General features: G+C 38.8%; 2 protein-coding genes across 5 annotated transcripts; one reads left to right on the top strand and one right to left on the bottom strand.

Moving 5' to 3' along the window:
• LOC145903109 (gamma-aminobutyric acid receptor subunit rho-2-like) lies at window positions 1-7,937 on the top strand. The gene is made up of 12 exons (XM_082991188.1): window positions 1-14; window positions 2,067-2,119; window positions 2,710-2,844; window positions 3,079-3,143; window positions 3,751-3,874; window positions 3,944-4,046; window positions 4,111-4,193; window positions 4,615-4,761; window positions 5,495-5,653; window positions 5,880-5,941; window positions 6,520-6,659; window positions 7,720-7,937. Exons 1-12 carry the CDS (start codon window positions 1-3, stop codon window positions 7,901-7,903), a joined length of 1,269 nt encoding a protein of 422 aa, XP_082847314.1. The 3' UTR covers window positions 7,904-7,937.
• A 152-nt stretch (window positions 7,938-8,089) lies between these two features.
• LOC145901806 (rho guanine nucleotide exchange factor 26-like) lies at window positions 8,090-20,028 on the bottom strand. Of its 4 annotated transcripts, none has more exons than XM_082989604.1 (14): window positions 19,788-20,028; window positions 14,913-15,012; window positions 14,399-14,495; window positions 13,784-13,908; window positions 13,300-13,460; window positions 12,656-12,814; window positions 11,772-11,901; window positions 11,202-11,285; window positions 10,669-10,752; window positions 9,988-10,142; window positions 9,383-9,488; window positions 8,952-9,071; window positions 8,409-8,462; window positions 8,090-8,278 (listed from the first exon to the last, which is right to left on the bottom strand). In XM_082989604.1, exons 1-14 carry the CDS (start codon window positions 19,871-19,873, stop codon window positions 8,093-8,095), a joined length of 1,647 nt encoding a protein of 548 aa, XP_082845730.1. In that variant the 5' UTR covers window positions 19,874-20,028; the 3' UTR covers window positions 8,090-8,092. The 4 variants fall into 4 exon arrangements, with proteins under 4 accessions (XP_082845730.1, XP_082845731.1, XP_082845732.1 ...); XM_082989605.1 differs by having other exon boundaries at window positions 14,913-15,009; XM_082989606.1 differs by lacking the exon at window positions 19,788-20,028 and adding an exon at window positions 18,245-18,345.
• Window positions 20,029-21,400: the final 1,372 nt, after the last annotated feature.

Genomic DNA, 21,400 nt, shown 5'->3' with positions numbered 1-21,400 from the left:
ATGATGAGCATGAGGTAAGGCCATGATTCTTGTGCTTTTTGTGTGAGAGTTGTGTTTCGCAAAAAGTCTTTATTTCGTTAAAGTTTTTGTCAGAAACGCTCATAGGTACGCTTTTCTTGAAAAATAAATTAATTATCACCTTGCGGACTTGATTTGTGCCAAATTCCCGCTTTACAAACCCTTTTCCCCCTTGCATCCGACGTAGTAAACGTTTGAACCAGCGAATTACTTGGAATTGGTTGATAAAATTATGCAGTGCGAAGTGCGGTTAATAAGTTCGTTTGGATAGTCATAAAAAAATAGGCTGAAAATAACATTTTTAATGTTCAACTCGGAACAAAGCCGGGCCCACAAACTCCCTTAACGCAGGTAGAGTTTCTGTTTCAATACCGCCAGCGTATGTTGGCCCTAGCTCAAAAGAACGTGCCTAATTATACCCAAAACCTGAAACATTTTATCAAACTACGTCGGTAAACTCTCCAGGGATATACGGCAACACTAAAAGAAAAAAACTAAAACCACCCCAAGGGATTCATGCGGTGACATTTTAATTAGCAGCGTCAGAAAAACATATTATTTCTTGTTGTGACGAAAGGTTAGCATCGCAAATATTTTGCGGTTTTTGCAACTGTACATAGACTGTGGTGCACCATAGAAATAATAATTAAATTTGAATTTGTATCTCAAATATTCGTGTTAGTTTGTCCCTTTGGTGTCTGTGTCTTTACTAAATAATCCTGAATAAAATAAAAATAAAAGTAAACCCATCTTTACTAAATAGACCCTTTAAATAACCCCCCCCCCTAAATAAACCCAACTCATTTCCGTCTTTTGATTAACAAATGCGACAACTTTAATTGCAAATTCTCACGACCATGCGGAGACCTTGGTGAAATACGTTGGGTGACGGAGGTACTGTGGCTACTTGCTCAGCAAATGTTTCAGGGAATGGTGGTAGAAACCGCTCATAAATAGTTAATGCTTTGAGAAATCTATTAATTCAACTTAATTCGCAATTTAACTTAATCCGGAGTCGATTAACGCATGGAGGACACTTTATTGCATGTTACCAAGTTTATCATTCCGTTTCAAGCCCAACCTAAGTTGCTCTGCTGCAAAATATAATTTCACTCTGGGTCTTTACATTAGGGCATAATGTAACAGCTCAGAGCGGTATACAGCAGCTAGGATTACAGTAACCTACTATTATTTATAAGTAAATTGGTTTCGGAACAAAAGAACAATATTTTTTATTTCGACTGTTCCGCAAACCTTAAAAAACTAAAAAAAATGCACCCGGACCCCTCTGGGGGACAAGAGTGTAATTTCCATTTCAGAAACGACAGAAAATCAAATATTGTTTTGTTTTGTTGCCCAGTTTTGTGTTGAGGTCGATTCGGAAATCGATTTCTTTCACGTTCAGCCACATCGTATCGCATTCATCACAAGTTTGGTTGACTCCCGGTTAATACAGTTGGTCGGCGAGGCAAAATAATATTACATTCATTGAAAATTAGTCAAAATTTACAAAGGCCGAAAGATGATTTCGAGTTAAATTCCCTGTAAAAAAATTGTGAGAAAAATTTCGTGAAATTTGTTCCTAGTTAACTTTCAATTTGAAACCAAAAAAATTGCAAATCTTTGTAAACGACCATCTGCTGTAAAATTTGGATAAATGAACTCCAGCAATCTTATGTGATCTCAAAAAAGCTCGCACCGGTACATATAAATTTGCTCTCAAAGTCCTGCATGAAAGGCTGTTACATGCTGGTTGCTTGATAGTATGTAAAGCACAGAACCATTTGATAAAGTATCCTAATCTCGAAACAGTCTTGGGGCAACAAAAGTATTCTAATTGAGGGCGAAATAAATATATCAGCAAAAAACACGATCACAACGCAAAATTTTACGTGTATAAAGATTGTATATTTGAAGAAATTTTTGTATATCTGTAAATTTCAACTAAGGATGTGCATGTGTGTGTGTAATCCATTGTCGACTTTTGAAAATACACCATAAATTTATAAATTCACAAAGATCAATACAACGATCTTTTTCCCGTCCAGATTCATCATACTACTGATCGTCTTATTGGAAGCCAGAACACCGGCCGGCAAAGGTAATGAAATTTGCTCTGATTATCCACCTTGACGAAAAAGATGTTGTTATTAAATTCAACTTTACTTGAGATTGGATGTTGCATTTGTTTTTGTTTTACTTTAACATTACTCGTTAATCGGCGAGCTGTATTTAATGTTGTTGAGTGGAGTATATACAGTCATTCAGTAAAACTAATTAATCTACCAACAGAAAAACAACGAAATTCAATTACTGTCTCCCGTTAAGGTGTTAAAGTGACAAATTAATAACCGAGAAAGTATTTAATATGAAACGCAACGTTATAAGGGTTTGAAAACTTTTCGTGTGTATAAATCATGTCACCTTTTTACCACTATTTTCCAAAATCCAATTGTGTTTGCAAAATAATAAAGTAATTTTGATCAGTTTGAACCAAAGTCCTCTGGCAGGTTGTCGATCGCGCACCGTATATCGATATGGATTTCCTATTTGGCATTTTAGGCAAATTATATATTTCTAAATACCCACAAACTGAGATGTCTGCAAGATCACAGTATTGGAATTAACATAGAAATACATATTCAACCATTCGAAATCCAAATGAAATTTTGCCATTTTTCGAAAATAAAGCGCAACGCAATTCCCAACCCGCTCGTCGCAAACTAAAGGATGTCGTCGATCACCATGGCAACGAAGTAACGCGACAAATTGAGAAATTTCTTCGCGCTCACTCATACGAGCTGAGCATCAGACCCCCGACGGAAGGTAAGCTCATTATGACGCAACAATCATCTTTGTCTGGAGGTTTCTTAAGCCGACCTATATTTGATTTGTGAACAATAATTTCAAACAATATTGTTCTGTAAATTGAATGAACAAATTTTAAAAAAACGAACAGCTGTTGTATTGTTGGTGAAAAAGATAAGGCTAAGAAAATAGTACAACACATATTAAGACTGTGATATAGCTCTTATAAATATGTATTTTGCGTGTGTGCAGGTCCCGTGGTTGTGGACATGTCTCTTGTTATTGAAAGCATTTCGGATATTTCGGAAAAGAACATGGTAACGATACATTTTTTTCGCGTTGTCTTTAACTTAAACAACTCACGATGCATGTATCCCGTGCAAACAATACTTTTAGATGATAATAACATGAACATAGCCAAGTTATTGGAGAAGATATGATTGGTGGTAAAGTTAACTAGGATTATCTTGAAATATATGTGCAAAAAAGCCATATTATGGGAAAGCTGCAGACAAGGTGTGTACACGCACTGTTTCGACCTGTAAGGTCTCATCAGTGCAGCTGTTGAGTGGCACTGTGCTAGCTTTTACACTAGCAGGCACACTAGTCTCCACTTTGTGGTACCTTTCGGTCAACGTCGATCTGCAGGGTACTCTATGCTGGGTACCGAACAACAGAGACGACGAACCACTGTGGAGCGCACTATGGCCAAACGGATCTGCTTGGTAACCGGTATTATCTTGAAAATCGCCCAAAAGCACAATATTGTGACTGTATTTTCATATACCGGTATGAGATAATCTGAAACATAGTTAAGTACAATTGCACACCAGGCCCTAATTAACTATAAATCGAAGTTGATTAGCAACTTTTAGTTCAAATCCGAAGTTGTGTTGGTGTTATAGCAAGCATAATGTCTTTCAGGATCTGACCTTCACTCTTTGTATCCACGAAAGCTGGAAAGATGAAAGGTTGAAATTTAAATCTTTCGGTTCAGATGAAAGCATTGTACTTCCGAGCCGACTTGTCGAAAAATTATGGGTCCCAGGTATTCTGTGATATGTTAAATTACAGCTTGCTTGTATTGTGATGTGTAACGTGTTTTGTTACGTCATAGATATATATGCAGTTGGATCGAAAAACTCCTTTGTTCACAAAACCACCACAAACAACGTGGTTTTACGACTGTTTAGCGACGGCAGCATATTGTACAAAATCAAGTAATAAACTACCTATTTCAGCGGTTTATATTGTATTATCAATGTGTGTTTTGCAACTTTTCAGAATAACGACAACAGTTTCTTGCCAAATGAACTTGTATAATTTTCCGTTGGACATGGAAAGCTGCGTTTTAAAACTACGGAGTTGTAAGTGGATTAAATAACATTGAACAGACGTACCGGAATACTGGTTTCCATTATTGGAGTGGTTTCCAACCGGGGATTCGCAACACCCAAGGGGTCCCTGGGGTTGTTTCAGGTGGTCCGTGAATAATTAACAGCCACCTAATTGGTTGTTTTTTTGTTCATTTTTAAACAAATTTCGGGTTCTTAACTTTTCTATGCTTGTCATGTTACACCTATGTAAAATAATATACAACTTGGCTGGTCACATAAAACATAGGGTAATTTTAAGTCCACAGTCTTGACACTACAAAAAGGTTGGGAACCACAGCGTTATTAACTGAAACCAAAGCTAAAATGTTTCTGTACGTTTAAAGTTTATTAAGTGGTGTTCAATTGAATGTCATCGTATTTTTTGTTACATTGAATCCATTTTGGCCAACAGTAGGTTACAGCAGCGACGAATTGGTGCTTAAATGGGCCATGGGGGAAACGATGGAAGAATTGTTCATGGACACGAAGATGGTAACAAACATGCCGAAATTCCGTCTCGTGCACCACCTTTTCGACCAAGCCAACGTGTCCCACGATGGCCACGTTTTACCCAATAAAAACCGTCCAGACGGACAATACACACATGGTATACGAGATTATCATTATATAGACAGAATTCGGCATGAATCCCGTGCAAACCATATACTTTTAGATGATAATAAGATGAACATAATCACGTTATTAGAGAAGATATTTTTGGTGGTGAACTACAACGTTAACCAAGATTACCTCAAATTGGCCTAAAGAGCATAACTTTGTGTTTATATTTTCATTTCATGTATATTACCTGTAAGAAAATGTGAAACAAAGTAAAACTAATTAAAAAATACGAGATTAGTCTAAAATCGACAGAATTCGGTGCACAAATGTTGTTTATTTGTTATCCTTTCTAGGAAAAAAAATTTTGGGACGTTATTTTCACGTGAAATACCAGTACTGTTTAAACGTAAATATCTTCTGATAAGCAAAGTGGAGCCAATAATATGAATTGTGTAAGCTGCAGACGGATGACGGTGATTGTATATTCACCACTAAAGTAGAAGTCTTTGCTTGGCCGTTTGGTCAGCAAAGTCGTCTGAAAGTCACACCAGCTGCACTGATGAGACCTTTTGGGTCGAAACAGTGGCCATCTGTCTGCAGCTTACACAAAAAATATCTTCGTTTGGTTGTTTTTAACCAATTGTTTTTTGCCATGAAACGATGCATGAAATGCGTGGTGCCACTACATTTGCCCTCCTACAAGCGTACTGACACAAAAAACTGTTTTGTAGACTCCAGAAAAGTCTCTGAGCTTCGGATTCAATTCGAACTGAAGCGTTATCTTCTATCCTGTCTCTTCCAATCTTATTTCCCCGCTATGGTGATGGTGGTTCTTGCAGGTTTGGGGATGTGGATCGACCCCAACTCTGTCCCTGCCCGTGTTGCGCTGGGTGCGGTTTTTATTGTTTTTTACCACTGCAGTTATCTGTGCAAAAATCTATGCAGCGCGACTAAAAAGCCCCGTAAAACCACATGCAAAAAACAGAACAGCGCCTAAAACGTTTTCCAACTACCTTGGTGCTATATATACTTTGCTTAAATGTGTTTTGATAAGTTTTTAGTATATAAACCCTATATTCGAAAAATGACTGATATCCTTTTGCCAAAATTTAACAGGAGTGACATCAGTGTTAACAATATCAACCGTCATCACCGGCCTGAAAGGTTCTCTTCCAAAGGTAAGTGTATCGCGGAGTTGAAGAAACGCGACAAACGAAACACTCAACAATGCACCGGTTCGAACTTGAAAACAACAGCGATCAATTTTCGTTGACAAAATAGGGGGAACTGTGATCGATTGTGAAGACCTCATCGTATAAATATGCGTCATTTCACTTGACACGATGCCCTGTGTTTTGGTAATTAGATTTTTGGTCTGCATAATTGGTATTTTGGGCGGTTTAAAATCGACCCGCCAGATTGAGTTTGGGTGGGACAAAAAGACTCTTAAGAATACACTACAAGGATTCAGTAGCACAAACGAAATGTAAGTTGCAGAGAGTTATTCTTGGCACTATTTCCCTAATGAGGAAAATATTATTGTTTAATTCCGCACAAACCAATCTCTGCTCATCAACCAACAAACGTTTTAAGCTCGGGATAATCTTTTTTTCACCCCATTTCACGTAGATCCACCTTAAACTTTGATTCCGATCAGATTTGGGAATTCTCCGTGAAGCAGTCAACACTTTGAGCACTTTACGCACGTTCAAAATATACCCTATCGAAAATAAATAATCAAGTTATTTGTCACTAGGTGTCGTACCTCACAGCAATGGACATCTACCTGTGGGTGTGCTTCCTCTTCGTATTCTCAACCGTTCTTGAGTTTTGCGTGCTCAATTTTTTCATGACGAAACGAGGAGAGAAGTTTATCGCGAAGCTGATCGAAAAACGCAGGCGACGAATCATAAAGGTATAATTTTTGACAGATTGGCACTTTGCTCTATTTCTTGAAATAGAAAGCAACATTACATTGTTTGGGTGTTTGAAATGGTGGTAAAAAATCTGTACAAGCCTGATCGGAATACCGTATTTAGCCCTAAAATACCGTACTAAAGAAGAGAAACAACATCACGTTACTGCTATCTTGTTTGATGCAGAGATCTTCCAGGTTCCAGCACCGGACAAGAATCCCATCCCAAACATCAAATAACAACAGAGAATGCTTCGAACAAAAGTATGGGAATAATCACTGTATTAATCAGAATTGTTCTTCTGGCACTTGAGTATGCCTGGCAGCAAAAATAGCAGTATATAATCACTGTATGCTTAAATAATAAATAAAAAATTACATTTGTGATCACGACCGACGCATTTGACCAATTTTATTGAAACGGAGCCATGCGCTTGGAAACCATATTTCTCGAATTTAGCATGACACTCTTGTTTTAAATCCTTATGGGGAAGTCCCTCTTTTATGAAAAGGTCTTTTCAAATCGAGCCTCGCATTTTTTTTATCACTAGTTCCGATCAATTAATACATCGTTGTGGCAGAAATATAGATTTTGATTATTCCTTTCTCCAACAATCGGACGCAAACCAAAAATTTTCTCAGGGCAATACAACTTATCAGCCTTCTCCACATTAATTCTCAATGTAATTTTAGTTAGCTGGGGTACACTTTTCAAATCTACACAATATCGGTACAGAAAGTATTTTTTTAAGAAGGTATGAGTTTACAAATTGAATTTTTCTTCTCTTGCATTTATTCTGTATGGTCGAATTCAAAACATTCGTGACAACCTTTCAACGCAACGTGTATTGCGATACTGCAAGGTAAAAATAAACAACAACAAATACACATGGTTGAAGTGAGTAAGGCACAACACCGATAAACCGATTGACATTCGCGCAGATTGAACCGAAAGAAGAGTTTACGCCACTTGATGTCGCCCCGCAGTCAACAAACCAACCACCGCCCTCCCCTCTATTCGAACGTCGAGAACGCGACGTTTGCGATGACAGACGAGGTGATGAAACCGAAGTTATGTTGCAAGGGATTTGAAGCTTCCTCCGTTGATGCTTTCTTCCGTGTGTGGTATTTCGTCTCCTTTATTGTTTTCAACGTCATCTACTGGGCGTATTACGTCACAGTGACGCAACATGGTGAGGAGCCTGAACCTGGTCACATGGACTAAACCCGTTTCACCATAAACGAACTAAAATGTCACAGTGTTCTATTAATTAATTCATATATGTTACGTAACACCAATACGTTACAAAGTATGACGTCACACTGGCGACGTTAATGCCAGCAGAGTTCCTCATGACAACTGGTCTCAACTGGAAAAGTTTGTCGGAACGTCACAATTGTTGACGTGTGTGTTTCAAATAACTGTCGTCACTTCTCCGAGCATTCTGAATCGACGTTGTAAGTTTCGTTCTCGCGTCTTGGAGTTAAGAATTTCTTTGACGTGCGCCGATGGAAACCAACCCCGACACCCATCGGATATTCGTTCGCCGTAATACCATCCGTCAGATGTCGCCTCGAGCACGATGTACACGTCCATAATCTGCACCGATTCGTGGTTTTTATTTAATTGATTCTGTTTACGTAACATGATACTGTCAAGTTGTTTTGGGACAATTACATCACAAATACGTCATGATTTACTTGGAACAACTTTATAATAACGAACTTACCTTGAGTGAAATCATATCGGTTTCTGTTGTTCGGAAGGAACTGATCACCTCCACCTTGAAACATTTCATCAAAACTTTATGTTTTTTATTTCAATTATATTTTCGTGAGTGTGAAAACGTCAACTTAACTGTTTACAAACCGCTATATTAAGTTAATATTTGTAGTTTGTGAAGAGATCGGCGAGGTTTAGGTTAACCTATGCTTAATCATGTACAAATACAGAAGCCAAATATTAACAAACATAACCACTACATATTAGGCGCCAAGTAACACAATGCAAAACACACACTCGTCCACTTTTATACAGTAAACCACGGTTTATCCGGATGTGACAAAAATCATCCGGTTTACGCAAAGTACCGGATGAACCGAAGACGTTCGTTTTAATAATGACGTTGTTCAAAATGTAGAATATCGCTAAAAGTCGCCTTAATTTTACATCCAGCCCTCTTAGTAACTTAAAGACCAAAAAAACGTGTGACCAATTTTAAATGAATTCTTTTGTTTACGATTTTACGGTCGTGGTGAGATAGGGATAATACCTGAAGGTTGTCGCTTGATATTTTGAAGGGCGGAGTCGTGCGGGGCCTCAATACCGCCATCCAGCGGGCTTTGGTACTCTGTTTGTCGGCTTCAAAACGCATCTCATTTCTCTGGCTATCCTGCGATGTAAGAAACAGAACAGTGATTTCTCCCGGGCATTGGCAACCCTGGATTGCATCTACAAGTTTGTATGTTCCAGGATTGCACTATGAGCTCGTATACAACTTGGCGTCGGGTGTGTCACCTTCGACCTGTCGTATTATAATGTTATGAACAACAGGCGACTCTAGTTATCTCTGTGTTTGGCAAAACAAAACAATAAATAATTGGCAAAAAATAGATTTATTTAAATTAAAAAAAACTAAATTAATTTGTAATTGAAAATATTCGTTGAAGTCACCGAAGAAAAACAACACAATAAACAACTCACCTTGGTTTGTTCGATGACGAGAATAAACCCGAAAGGATCGTTCATGACGTCACGACTACGTAATCGGTCTTTGTTCCAGTAATCGGTTACGGTGTATGCGTCATCACTAATCAAATATAAGAAGTATGAGCAAATTCAGAATATTTTAAAGAAAGAAAAGAATCCGGCCTTCTTGTATAATATTATCACGTCCTGTGGTAAAGTTTGTGATTGGTTGAAACAGAAGACAGGTTGCCTTTGGCGCGACTTGCCCTATACGAGTTACATTTGACAGATATTTCAACCTTTGTGACGTGGGAATTGCAAACAAATTAAAACTAGACGAAAAAAGCCTGCATTTAACGTCGTTTGGACCAAAACATTTTGAAAATAAGAACACCAGTGGCCAAAACAGCTTGAAAGTGCCTTAAAATAAGGCCCCCTTTTTACAAATAAGGACAAATCTGAGAAACATGGATGGCATGGCAATCCTGTGCATAAGAAATATACTTTAATAGGAATTTATGAATAAATTTAATACGATTTAAATGAGCAATGAAGCCAATAATCTTTGAGCTGCGGACAGGGCCACTGTTGCAAATCGGTAAGATGCAAAAAAAATTTACTTCTTTTTCTTGGCGATGAGGAGGACGTCGTCAAAGAGAAACAAACAGACTTCCTGCTTCGAATTTCTCTTGAATCCGAGAACGATTTCCTCCTGTGTCCTCATCAGCATCCCCCGTTTCACGAGGAATCGAGAGGGGGAAATGAGAGCAAACGACTGAACAAAAAAACACGATTCGTTCGACTGAATGTTTCAACAAGTTAATCAAAACAAGTTGCTTATGGGACCAGAGTCGCCAAACAAATACGTTGCATGTTTTCAAAACATAAAATGCTTCATAGTTGGGCGGGCAATTGGAAACATCGGCAAAGCTACAAAAACTTTTTGGTTAAAAAGTCCAATAACCAGTGTTTCTATATCCATGCTCATTGCTAAGATTTCAGTTTATAAACTTTTAAACAGCTGCGTCTTGGAAAATAGAAATGTGCTTACTTCTAATAAACTTGTCTATTTTCGATTAAAGTGTTTTGTTTTCTCATTTAAACGTGCCGTTTTCATCATATGTGGATTGTTAGTTCTTTTGCGCAGTGTAACAAACTTATTAAAGCGCCCATGTGACCGAACAAACAATTATCATCCCTAACAAAACTTAAATCATACTGGTGATAAGCAACACACCATGATGGTATTACGTCAATTTTTTCTGATTATATCGACTCCATTCATATAAAACAATATATACCCTTGTCGATTTAAAATCAAGCTGGTGTTGCAATTGTATCATTTCCTCGGTTCGCTCCAACGATTTCGCGCGCTCGTTACAACACTGTAGAAAAATAGATAATTACTTACTTTAATACAAGACCAATCATCAAAATTAAAAAACAACTATTGAAATAATACAGTGCGGTAGATATAATTTGTTTTGACCTGTGTACAGGGTTGCCATCAATGTGAAAAAGGAAATAAGGACGAATGAAAAGGAAATGCGATGTTTCTACAACGATGCCACATTTGACAGACATGAACTTTTTCGTAGTGATCGGAGAAATGCATACATTTTTTTGGCAAAAAAACTGCGTTTAACGTTGTTTGAGTCAAAACATATTGAAAATAAGACAATTGTGGCTAAAACAGCTTAAAATGCCTAAAAATACAGACGCTCAGTTTAAAAAAGGACAAATCTGAGAAACAAGGATGGCATAACACCACGTAAAGTGGTTGTTTAATTTGAAAATCCTAATATCGAACAAATCGTGTAAGTTAACTTCCTACCTTTACAAGGTTCGTCATCTCGCGCAGGGCACGTGACGCGATGTCATACTGTGGCATTGTGACGTCACAGCGTTGAAAAATGGTCTGCAGCAGAAATGGAGAAAGTTCAGCAAAGTGGAATTGACACAGCATTTACGACATAGTAATTTACTATGCCAAACTCGTAACAAAGGAATTATAATATTGTCGAGTCATTTAAATTTTAATGCGGGAGCTTGAATTTTGGGATTTGAAACTACAGCACCAGGATTGGAACATTTACACCTTTGCCGAACTTCGAGTTGTGAGTTACTTGAAACCATAACCTAGTTGTCGATACGATAGCTGCGATCGTCAAATAATGAAACGCCTGCGCAATAGTTGGGCAAAAGGCAAGGCTCGTCCTAATGCACAGGCAATCTAAGCTTTTGTGAATAAATCATTAGGTTCACTAGCATCGCCACCAAAGCTGAACAAACCACGTTTTTCCGACAAGGCGTAGCGAGATACGAAAAGTCAATACGATCAATAAAAACACTTGTAGTAACTGTTATACAACACTACGTATCACATGCTACAACACGAACTTACGTCGACGAGCAGAGGAAGTCGGGTTATTCTCTGCATTGGAAGCAACAGGAAGGAGTGCATGGGAAGTCCCGAACACTGTTCTCCACTTTCGAGTTTGCGAAGAATTTTAACAAACGCTGGATTGTTGTCCCTGAAAGTGAAGAAGGTGAACAGGATGATGAGTCTCTCCATAACGTCATTTTACAATAGTTGTGTAGTCTACTGTTTAGATGCCATATAGACCAGTGGTTCTCAAACATTTTCGCGTGCGACTTCACGTCAATTGCGACCCACAAATTATAAATCAGTAAGATTTTGTTTCTATGTTTAGAATGTTCAGCAACTAAACTTGTTCTTGGCCTACATTTTTCCCCAAAAAAAATAAATTTTATTTATTTGTTACACGACACCCTTAGAATCTTTCAATTTTCAAACGTGTTACTGTTATGCGTATTGTGGACTACATAGGGTCTAGTTTTAGTATCAGAAGCAAATCCGTGAATAGCGTTGATAAGTAAAAAGTATTTTTATGAACTTTTTGTTCCACCACAGTGCTGCTGTTGCTGCCAGGAATTGTAAATTCACAGTTGAACTGCGTTTCTGGTATACAAGTTACGTGGATTTCATGCCAGGAGGACAGTTCTTGTAAATTTTTGTACCACATTTTTATACAGGACAAGGACAACTGTGTCCAGCATTGTAATAACGTGACATCTACGCATCAACAAAATTTTCAATAAGTATTAATATTTTACAGTTGATTACAGCAGTTTGTACAATTTAACAGAGGATCTCAGATCTTATAAGCGATTCAAATTGCATTTCCGTGCACTCAATTCAATTAGCTCTTATATTAGTTTTCAGCAGCACGGATATTTGCTCTGCCTAATCCACCACCGACTTACATAAGTGTCTGCAGCGCCCTCTGCTGGAATATCTCGTTTGAGCAGTACGTGACATAGGGATTAAAATCGCCGGAAGTGACGTGGTCGAGGACGATATCGCATACGTCATGAAGTGAAACCGAAGATGCTTTGCGCCTTTTCATCAGGGCATGATAAAATCTGTGAAAGCAAGAAGTGTGACATTATTGAAAGTATTACTTTAAATCCAGCACCTAATGAAGCGAGATTAAGACCGCGAAAGCTCGTGTGAATAGAGTTTTTAAACAGTCAGTCTCTCAACAAAGCAGTGCACCAGCAAGTACTATAGGTATAGACCCGAGACTGACATGGCGCAATAAAGAAATTGAATTATTTGAAACCCGTCCCTGCAAAGTTTAAAAAAGGGGCAAAAAATATTAATTTCTTTCCCAAAATACTTTCCTAAATAGCGGTTTTAAGTTTGAACGTTGTGCGAAAGATGTCAACATGGTCCTTGTATCTGTCCGTTTTCCTTGTATCTGTCCGTTTTCACGACTCCCATAAAGTGACGTTATTTAAACATCATAAACGTTACGACCACAGATGCTCATTTCACGATAAATTTCTCATAGACGGGAAAGAGGTTGAGGATTTTGCAAATCACATTCCTAATAACTAAATCTTACTTTCGGCTTGCCGAGCGCACGTTTTCCACATTGCTGAAAAGATGGTGAAACTCGGTCTTTGTGAGACAAGAGGCGAGCTCTTCTGACGTCATAAAGTAGTTGATGAGGACGTTTAGACTACGTAGGTATGATAATTCCGACGTGATCAGTTCGAACATTGACTGCAAGATAATTCCAGTGACAATTAATAGCTTAGGAACACAAATCACGGATTTACTCATAATTCTGAGAAAAAACATGACATGTTAATAACAGTATGGGCCAGTCTTTTTATTCTCAGAATTAATAGTTTGTTATATAAATTCACTGACGGCTGAAAAACAAAAGTGATACACGTTCCGACCATGTTTTGTTTTTTAGTCTTTTTAAGCAAAAAGTTAAATTTCCATTTGAAATAAAACGGCCAGAATCAATTTCGTGTGCAAGTTTCTTCCCTAGGTAATTAGCACACAGCAAAGTATGGTAATGCAAGGCACTGCCGTACCTCCTGTCGCTTTCGTTCCTTGGAGGTCATGTTTTTCAGCGCACCACTTTCCTGCACATGGGGAAGACAGCTCCAACTCTGACGTAACGCTCCCTTCCTTCTTAAGTTGTTCGGTCCTTCCCGCACTGTGTGTAACCAAGAAAGTGAAAGTTAAATCGACCAGTTACCAGAAAGTGGACAGATAACCTCGGACAACATGTCGTGTGTAATTAACCACACGTGGGAGTATATTAAAACTCGTCAACACTAGAACATGTATAGGGGGGTAGGGACAATATATAACCCAACACATTGTGTTACGAAAAACGACCGCCGAGTTGAATCGAAAAAGACAATGTACCATCCACGCGACCCCACAGTTACTTTGAATCTTCTACGCTTTTGCTGCAACGCATTTGTAGGTGTCTTAAACAAACTAACAATCACAAACCCCGATCTGTTATTTCTACGTCTGTTTAAACAAAAGAATCAAGTTCTACAATTTACAAATTTGACCTTGGTTGACCTTACTCCTTACAACATGATTTTCATGAACTAACAACACCAACAGAGTATTTGCATAAAACTCCACGTTTTCTGGTGAGAGATTATGAATGTCATTTAGACCGAACATACACGTGACTACGACGTCATCGTCTTCGTCGTCAACGATGGTGATTCCCCTTTCCTTAACTTTTTGGTAGAGCACAGCGTCGCCAAGTTGTTGAGGATCCTGTACAGAAATATTAAAACGTGGATTTTACGAAAATATGTCATAGTCATATGGAAGCAATGGAACCCAGCTATGGTCACCGAGCTGCAAACATTGCACTTAATGTTTCAATTAGGTCTAATCAGAACAACTTGTGACTGAAAAGTCTTTTCCACTTTGCCGTGACTTTGCAGTCGATGTATAGTTTAGAGAACAGAGACTACTCTTCATTAACAAACAAGGAAGAAGCACGCAGAAAAAAACACTTTGACATGACTCAGCCATAAGTCTACAAATATCTGGAGGTGGGAAATTGGAATCGTTTATCAACCACTTCCTTTATAGGCGACCTCCCGTGTATGCCTTAACCGCGTTAACAAAGGCAAGTGTACACGTTATAATATTGAACGGGTTACACTGTTCGCGTGGTTAAGCTACCTCTGATACGCTGGGAAGTCTGGTTTTGCTGGGTTTCGTAGGTGTTGAAATTGCACGGTGATAAGAGTTGGTCCGGATTTTACGAGGCCTCGGGAAACTTCTGAAACAAATCATTACGGTTTAGCGGCTTTATACCGATGTAAAGTTTCGATAGGAGTGATTGGATACACACACATCTTTTATGAAGGAAATAGGAGAAACGCAGGTATTCAAAATGTTAGCGGAATGATACACGCAATGTAACCGTTTCCCAACAATATAAAAATCAGTCCTGGCCAGAATACTAGCTTATAGAATGTTATAATGTTAATGTGAAAGTGGTCTGGCGGGTGCCCTGCTATGAATTGTATGTTACTCCGATCAACCAGTTGGCTTAATAGCAACACACGAAAAAACGACTGCGAGGTAAAACCACAAGTTTAGTTCAAACACCGCTGTGGTTGGGTCAGGTTATTGCTGCCAATTTCAAGTTCTCTTTTCATATTATGGGCTCCACTTTGCTTCGACTTATCCCACCAATATAACGCTTTCAGGCATAAGCTCCACAAGACAAAATCGCTATAGCATGCTGTGTGTAATGTGTGCACTCATCTGAAGAACGAGTGACAATACATCAGTTTTTAGGAAAAGTGTTTTTTGTAAGCTTTATATTCGTGTACTTTTGCGTTGGTAATGGTTGAACCCCCGCCAAGCCGAATCATTAACCGAGTTTAAAATACGATGGTTTGTTGCCGCTAGTTTGCGGAAACTCCAAAATCGCTTCCAGTTCGTGTTGACGTTCGTATATCAGATTTGAAAAACCTCACAAAGGTAACATTCATGTGCAAGCGTTTTGTGGCATTGTTTAGACTTAGAGGTTAAAATTTAGCGGTGGAGCAAGTAGGCATTATCTGATTTAAGTCAGATTACGATCTTGTTTTGCTTCCGGCGATTTAGCATGTCTCGTCATAGTTCACATGACTCCGTCAAACGAACTTCAACGCCGGTTTTCAACGAAATACGTGTTCCGTTCTGTTACCTCATATTCCAGATAGAGTGTATTGTAACAGAAACAAAGAGTGGTTCCCGAAAATGTAAGGAGAAAACAATTTAGCTTGTGCCAAAGGCCACGATCAGCATGCTGGGTGCTTTGCCATTTCTGTACAAATATTTACAGACATTCCCCTGGCCAATATACGACACACACGACTCAGACAAGCGACAAAATCCGCACAACGCAACCTAACCATGATCCCACGGGGTTCGTTTATTACCACACACCAAAGCAGTTTGCTCGATTACAGTCTATGGTAAAGAACGTGGGCCGTAAACACGGAAATGGAAAACAACTAACACTTGGGATTGAGCAACAATAATTCCATGTGACATAACAATACTAAAACGAGTTACAACTTATGACACCATAAGAGAAAAAGGTTAGAAAATGACCACAGGAATCAGCCTGTGCAGTGAAGAGACGAAATTTATTTCCGTTTTGATAAAATAAGATCGCATATTATACAGATGCTGATCGCTGGAAGATGCTACTACTGCGGGTCACAAAGTTTTCGCAAAACTGGTTCACACCTAATCATTAAAATTCGCACAGATTTCTTTTTCACAGATTTATATGTAGATCAAGTTTGGAGAAAACTTTGTGACCCGGTGTGGTAGTGTTTTCTCTGACCATTTCGCCTCAAGTTTTTGAGTTTTCGAATTATGACGTCATAATGTATGATTTTTGTCACGACACATCCAAGCACGCGTTTGCAGGAAATTCCAAGCACGCAAACATTACACACCGGTTGAAAGAAAACGTATGTTGAGTGGTATTTGTGATCTTTCAATGAGGAAATAATGTAGTCACCAATAAAATTACGGGGTCGGAGTTTTTCGTTCGTGTATTTGCAGAGGATGGTTTTATTTCATGCGGAAGAATATGACGAATGTAGTTGTCAACGCGTGCAAAAACTTTAACAAGTTTATTGTTGCCGCTTCTTAAATTCAACAGCAACACTAAAAAAACGAGCATTGTCTCATAAATCAAATTTTATCAGAACTTTGATAAATCACGTAAGATAACCTCTAAGTCGTCACATTTTTTCTGAGATAATTTATCGAACAAATCAGATACCAAGTTTTAGTTGCCTATAATTGTGTTTGGCGATTCTAGTACTCATTAGAAGAGTTTTATCGCACATCAGCGACGGTTAAAGCATTTTCGCAAGTTGGACAAACTGCATTATAGTGACCACTGCAAGTGCTTGGAGGTAGCTGCAACACAAGCCTTGGCAGCTACTATCTACCGCGGTTTCAACGACATTCCTGCATAAGCTACAATGGCCTCTCCCTTGCGCTCCAGGACAGCGATAAGAACACCGCATTCCAGAAAGGCTTACATTCGGCAGTACAATCACACATGGAAAATATCTCCAGGCAAATGCGGCAATGCGTGGTAACACACACTGCAACAGCATATAGTACACGGCTTGGTGGCATTTTAATACCTAACAGAGCGTGATATGGACAACCGCATATGCATCGTCCAGTAGTTGGTAACCTATAACGCTCTATTTACACACATACACATTAGGCATGGCACTTATACGACAAAACTGGATTCTTGAAGTAACCACGGTAACCAATTCGACATTAACATAATTAACTTATCCACTGTAAAAGTTGTTTTGTCCAATGTAGATTTTAAGGTACTACATAAATTTTATTTGACGTTTCGCGTCAGTCATCAAAAAATACGCCAAAGCCAAACAAAATGTACAAGTTTAAAGTAAACGTACATACGACGAACAACCTTGTACTTACCGACGGTTGCAAGCTCTTGCACAAAAGCTCAAAACTATCTTCGTGGCACAGGCTCACCTGTACCAGGTCTATACTGCTGAGTATGTTACACAGGACTAATTTAGCGACTGGAGATTAGAGGAAATGCAGTCCTGCCCATCGCCCACCTACCACAGTGCTATCAGTTAAGTACAGTATAGTCACAAATAATCTCTGCACCAAAAGTTGGCGAGTCACAAAATCGACAGTCTTTCTCGTGTCTCCACAAGTCACCGAACTTCAACCACATCTGCGGCTATCTGTGCGCCGCAAAAACAACACTGGTCGTAGACAGCATATGTCACCTAACAAAAGCACAACTTCTTCAGTGCTTCTGTTTTGATTGTATTTGAGCGTCGCTCGCTGCAGTATTCGTGAATCTTCCGCGAGAACACAAGGTATACACGGAAAGGTCATTAGAATCTCGTATATCGCACGCGAAAACATACTTTCGGCCCAAAGGCATTCTAGTCCAAATTTCATGTTACAAAACGTACATCAACTTAACTCACAGTCGAAGTGACATCATCATCGTTGAAAAATCTCCGCCGCCGCCGGGTAATGACGTCATTAGAGTATTGGTGCCAAGCAACGCGACAGTATATCATGTGACACAACTCTAAAACTTTGCCAAATGACAACATCACCGTCCGAACGCGCCAGCAACAGAAACGAAAGAATTGTGACGCCACACACATCCCTTTGTCGTGATCAGAGCACACCAAGGATTCAGTGTTTATACAATATGCCGTTTTTTTGGAGGCCTACTGCTCGCGCTGGGATTTTGTTCACTGAAAAGCGAAACGGAATTATTGACCTCAGCAATGTTTGCCTTCGGAAAAAACAACTGTCGTATCTTCTCTCCCTGAATGTCCACTACATGTTATATTACATCTTTAGGCGCTACAAAAACGACGAAGATCTATTTAAACATCTGCTTGTGCTAGCGGCAAAGAAATGAAAGCGTGGTGAAAAGTTTTTTGGCACCAAGTTTAAGTAAGTGATCTATCAACATGATTTATCAAATTGGTGCGGTGTGCCGGTCAAGTTTCATTAATGTACAATAATGTTTAAAACTTGTTGTGTAAAATTGTAAGCACGAGAATAAAACATGAGAGTTTGTAAACGTGGCAACAGCAATTATTACTGTGAAACTTTTTCACCACGGCATCGATCGTGAACAGACAACATTAGAAACTGAAAGTTGCAGATGAGGAAATTGTGCTTATCGGGTTAAATGCTACTGCGCACCTCAGTTGAAATTTTCTACCTTCAAAATGAACCTTTAGGGTATGGTTTTAAACTACAGTAGCTTCATTTGAAACTGACCCAACACTTCGGTAAGTCGCATACAAATCAGAGCATCCAAGCGTGCCGTGGCCCCTAACAAGTTCGGAAATTATTGTGTAAGAGTGCAGTGCACCTCATGTCGATAGTCGAATGTTAGTATTGCGCGGTTATTTGGTGAATGACGTCAATGATGTTAAAGTTAAATGAACTATGCACCTTTTCGCATCGCATGATTCAACTGTAATAATGCATCAAAATACTTTTCACGTATAACTGCACGAACCCGAAACGTTTGCATAATGAGTCATCAGCCACCATCAAAGTTAGTATTGGACCACGTACCGTTGTCCGAAACCTAGCAAAAAGGGCAACCACTGAACTGGCTAAAAACCAACGAAAATCCCCAGGTTTCTATTTCGTTTGACCACAAGAAAACCACTGAGTAAACAGAGGCGACCATAGCAAGCTACCTTTGCTCTGTAGACAACTATAATAACACCTGACGCTTCAAGCTTGACTGGTTCTGATGGACTGACTATTTTTAGCAAAGCAAAAATATCAGTTTCTTACAGAATGTCTACACCTCATCAACGCCATGATGATAACATGGATTTAGTATTACCAATTTAGATAAGGTCACTGCTTCTGGAGAATTTCGGTGCCGAATTTGGATATTTATACCAATGCTATAAAATTGCTTAGTTCGGATACGGTTAACACATTGCATAGTTGACTATCGACATCAAGACACAAAATTTGACTTACCCAATACTTGCATCACCTTGAAAGGCATCATCAACTTCTGCAATTTCGTCAATTGACAACTTTTCTATGTTGTCGTTCATTTCCATGACTTCTAGTTGTGAGGACAGTAACTTAAGTAACTTCCACAACTGTCAAGAAAGCCCCGAAAACACTGCACAGCATTTAACTATAATATACAATCAGTGCAGAAGCGGAATAAGGCTACTTGCTTAAAAGCTCGTCTAGCCTCTTCCGTCAAACAAGTAACACATTAACCCGATTGTTTCGAAAAGTTACGTCACAATTGCCTCAGCGCACAATTGCTCGTTACGCTTGAGCGAGCACCCGTGAATTCGGCTGGCAAGGTCGATTGGATAAACAATATATTTTCGGTGCTTGTTTTTCGGCTGATTATGTACATAAAGATTTAGGTAATTATTTGACAAATCTGCTGTCAGATTGTTTATCTGCAAAAACCTTATTTGGAGTTAATTTGAAGCAATGAACTGCTTGAATTGTGTCACTGTGGTAACCCGATCGTGTGGCTTTCTTCCGCTGACTGGTGTCACTTTCTTCAATTTATGTTCATTTCAGTATCTCGTGTTAACTAGTTTTCGTTGTACCAAAATTAACATTTGTGACTGTAGATAAATATGGCATTTTTTGTTTTATGCCAGTGTATTCGACTACACCTGCTCACTACATATCCCTTGTATTGTTGGATTACATCGAAAAGTCGCAGTTAATGTTTAATGGAATAGTGAACATTCAAGTGCCAGTAAACAATAAGAAATAGCATTCGGTACTGTGACCAAAGAAGGATCAAGGCCACGTTTAACAGATGTAAATGATAGGTGGTATTCTGGTACAAGCACCTTGTACTGGATCTGCGCTTTAAAGAGTTTTTCATGGCCTGTTGAAGCACTCTCTTTGGCAGGTTCAAGTGTATGCTTTATACCCTGGCTAACGCCATATATACGAACTTATATAGCGTGTAGTTCAAATTAAAGCCTGGTTTATAGGCTACATACACGCAAAGCCCGGTTGAATTTTATGAGTCGTACATGTTTGCAAAGGGCTAAGCTGCAAAGAATGTTTAACTTTAACAGGTAGTATGAATTTCTAGCTCTCTCAATTGTCATGCACTTTCATATTTGCCAACAACTCAGTGGGCTCCAAGACTGGAATTTTTAACCTACTGTAAACTTATATGTCATCGTATATAATGTGATTGGCAGGGATTAATGTAAGTTTGGGTTAATATTATTTTTGGTCACATTTTGTAGCACTTGTATTAGAGTTGTTTTAAGATCTGTTGCCTAATGCTATCGATTACGGCAGTAGCTTTGGGGGCCAAATTTTTTTGGTTCAGGTTAAAAAAAATTAAAACACCGCATACAAAAATCCTTCTGATAAAATTACGCCACAATTAGAAAAAAAAATTAGTTACCTTTACATATTTGCTGCGACCCATTTCGTCCCTCAATGACTACTTCGATACCAAACCACACGATCAAGTCTTGTGTAAAATACGGTCCACGTGTGACTCCTAGTGGGCACTCGGTAATAATGTATGAGTAGTAATTTCCAGTCACTTCCATACCTCATTTCCAACCCTGTCTTAAAACACCAAT

Source organism: Ascidia mentula, chromosome 5, assembly GCF_947561715.1.
Source record: "Ascidia mentula chromosome 5, kaAscMent1.1, whole genome shotgun sequence".
NCBI classification, from domain to species: domain Eukaryota; kingdom Metazoa; phylum Chordata; class Ascidiacea; order Phlebobranchia; family Ascidiidae; genus Ascidia; species Ascidia mentula.
This window is presented reverse-complemented; position numbering and strand designations above follow the sequence as displayed.

Excerpts from the sequence above, each read along its gene's own strand:
- LOC145901806 (XM_082989604.1), bottom strand. The coding sequence starts at position 19,873 with ATGGAAATGAACGACAACATAGAAAAGTTGTCAATTGACGAAATTGCA. Across the intron at positions 15,013-19,787 it reads CAAGGTGATGCAAGTATTGG|AAGTTTCCCGAGGCCTCGTA; the intron begins GTAAGTCAAATT and ends GATTTGTTTCAG. Across the intron at positions 10,753-11,201 it reads AGATGACGAACCTTGTAAAG|TGTTGTAACGAGCGCGCGAA; the intron begins GTAGGAAGTTAA and ends ATTTTTCTACAG.
- LOC145903109 (XM_082991188.1), top strand. Across the intron at positions 2,120-2,709 it reads CAGAACACCGGCCGGCAAAG|CGCAACGCAATTCCCAACCC; the intron begins GTAATGAAATTT and ends TCGAAAATAAAG. Across the intron at positions 2,845-3,078 it reads CATCAGACCCCCGACGGAAG|GTCCCGTGGTTGTGGACATG; the intron begins GTAAGCTCATTA and ends GCGTGTGTGCAG.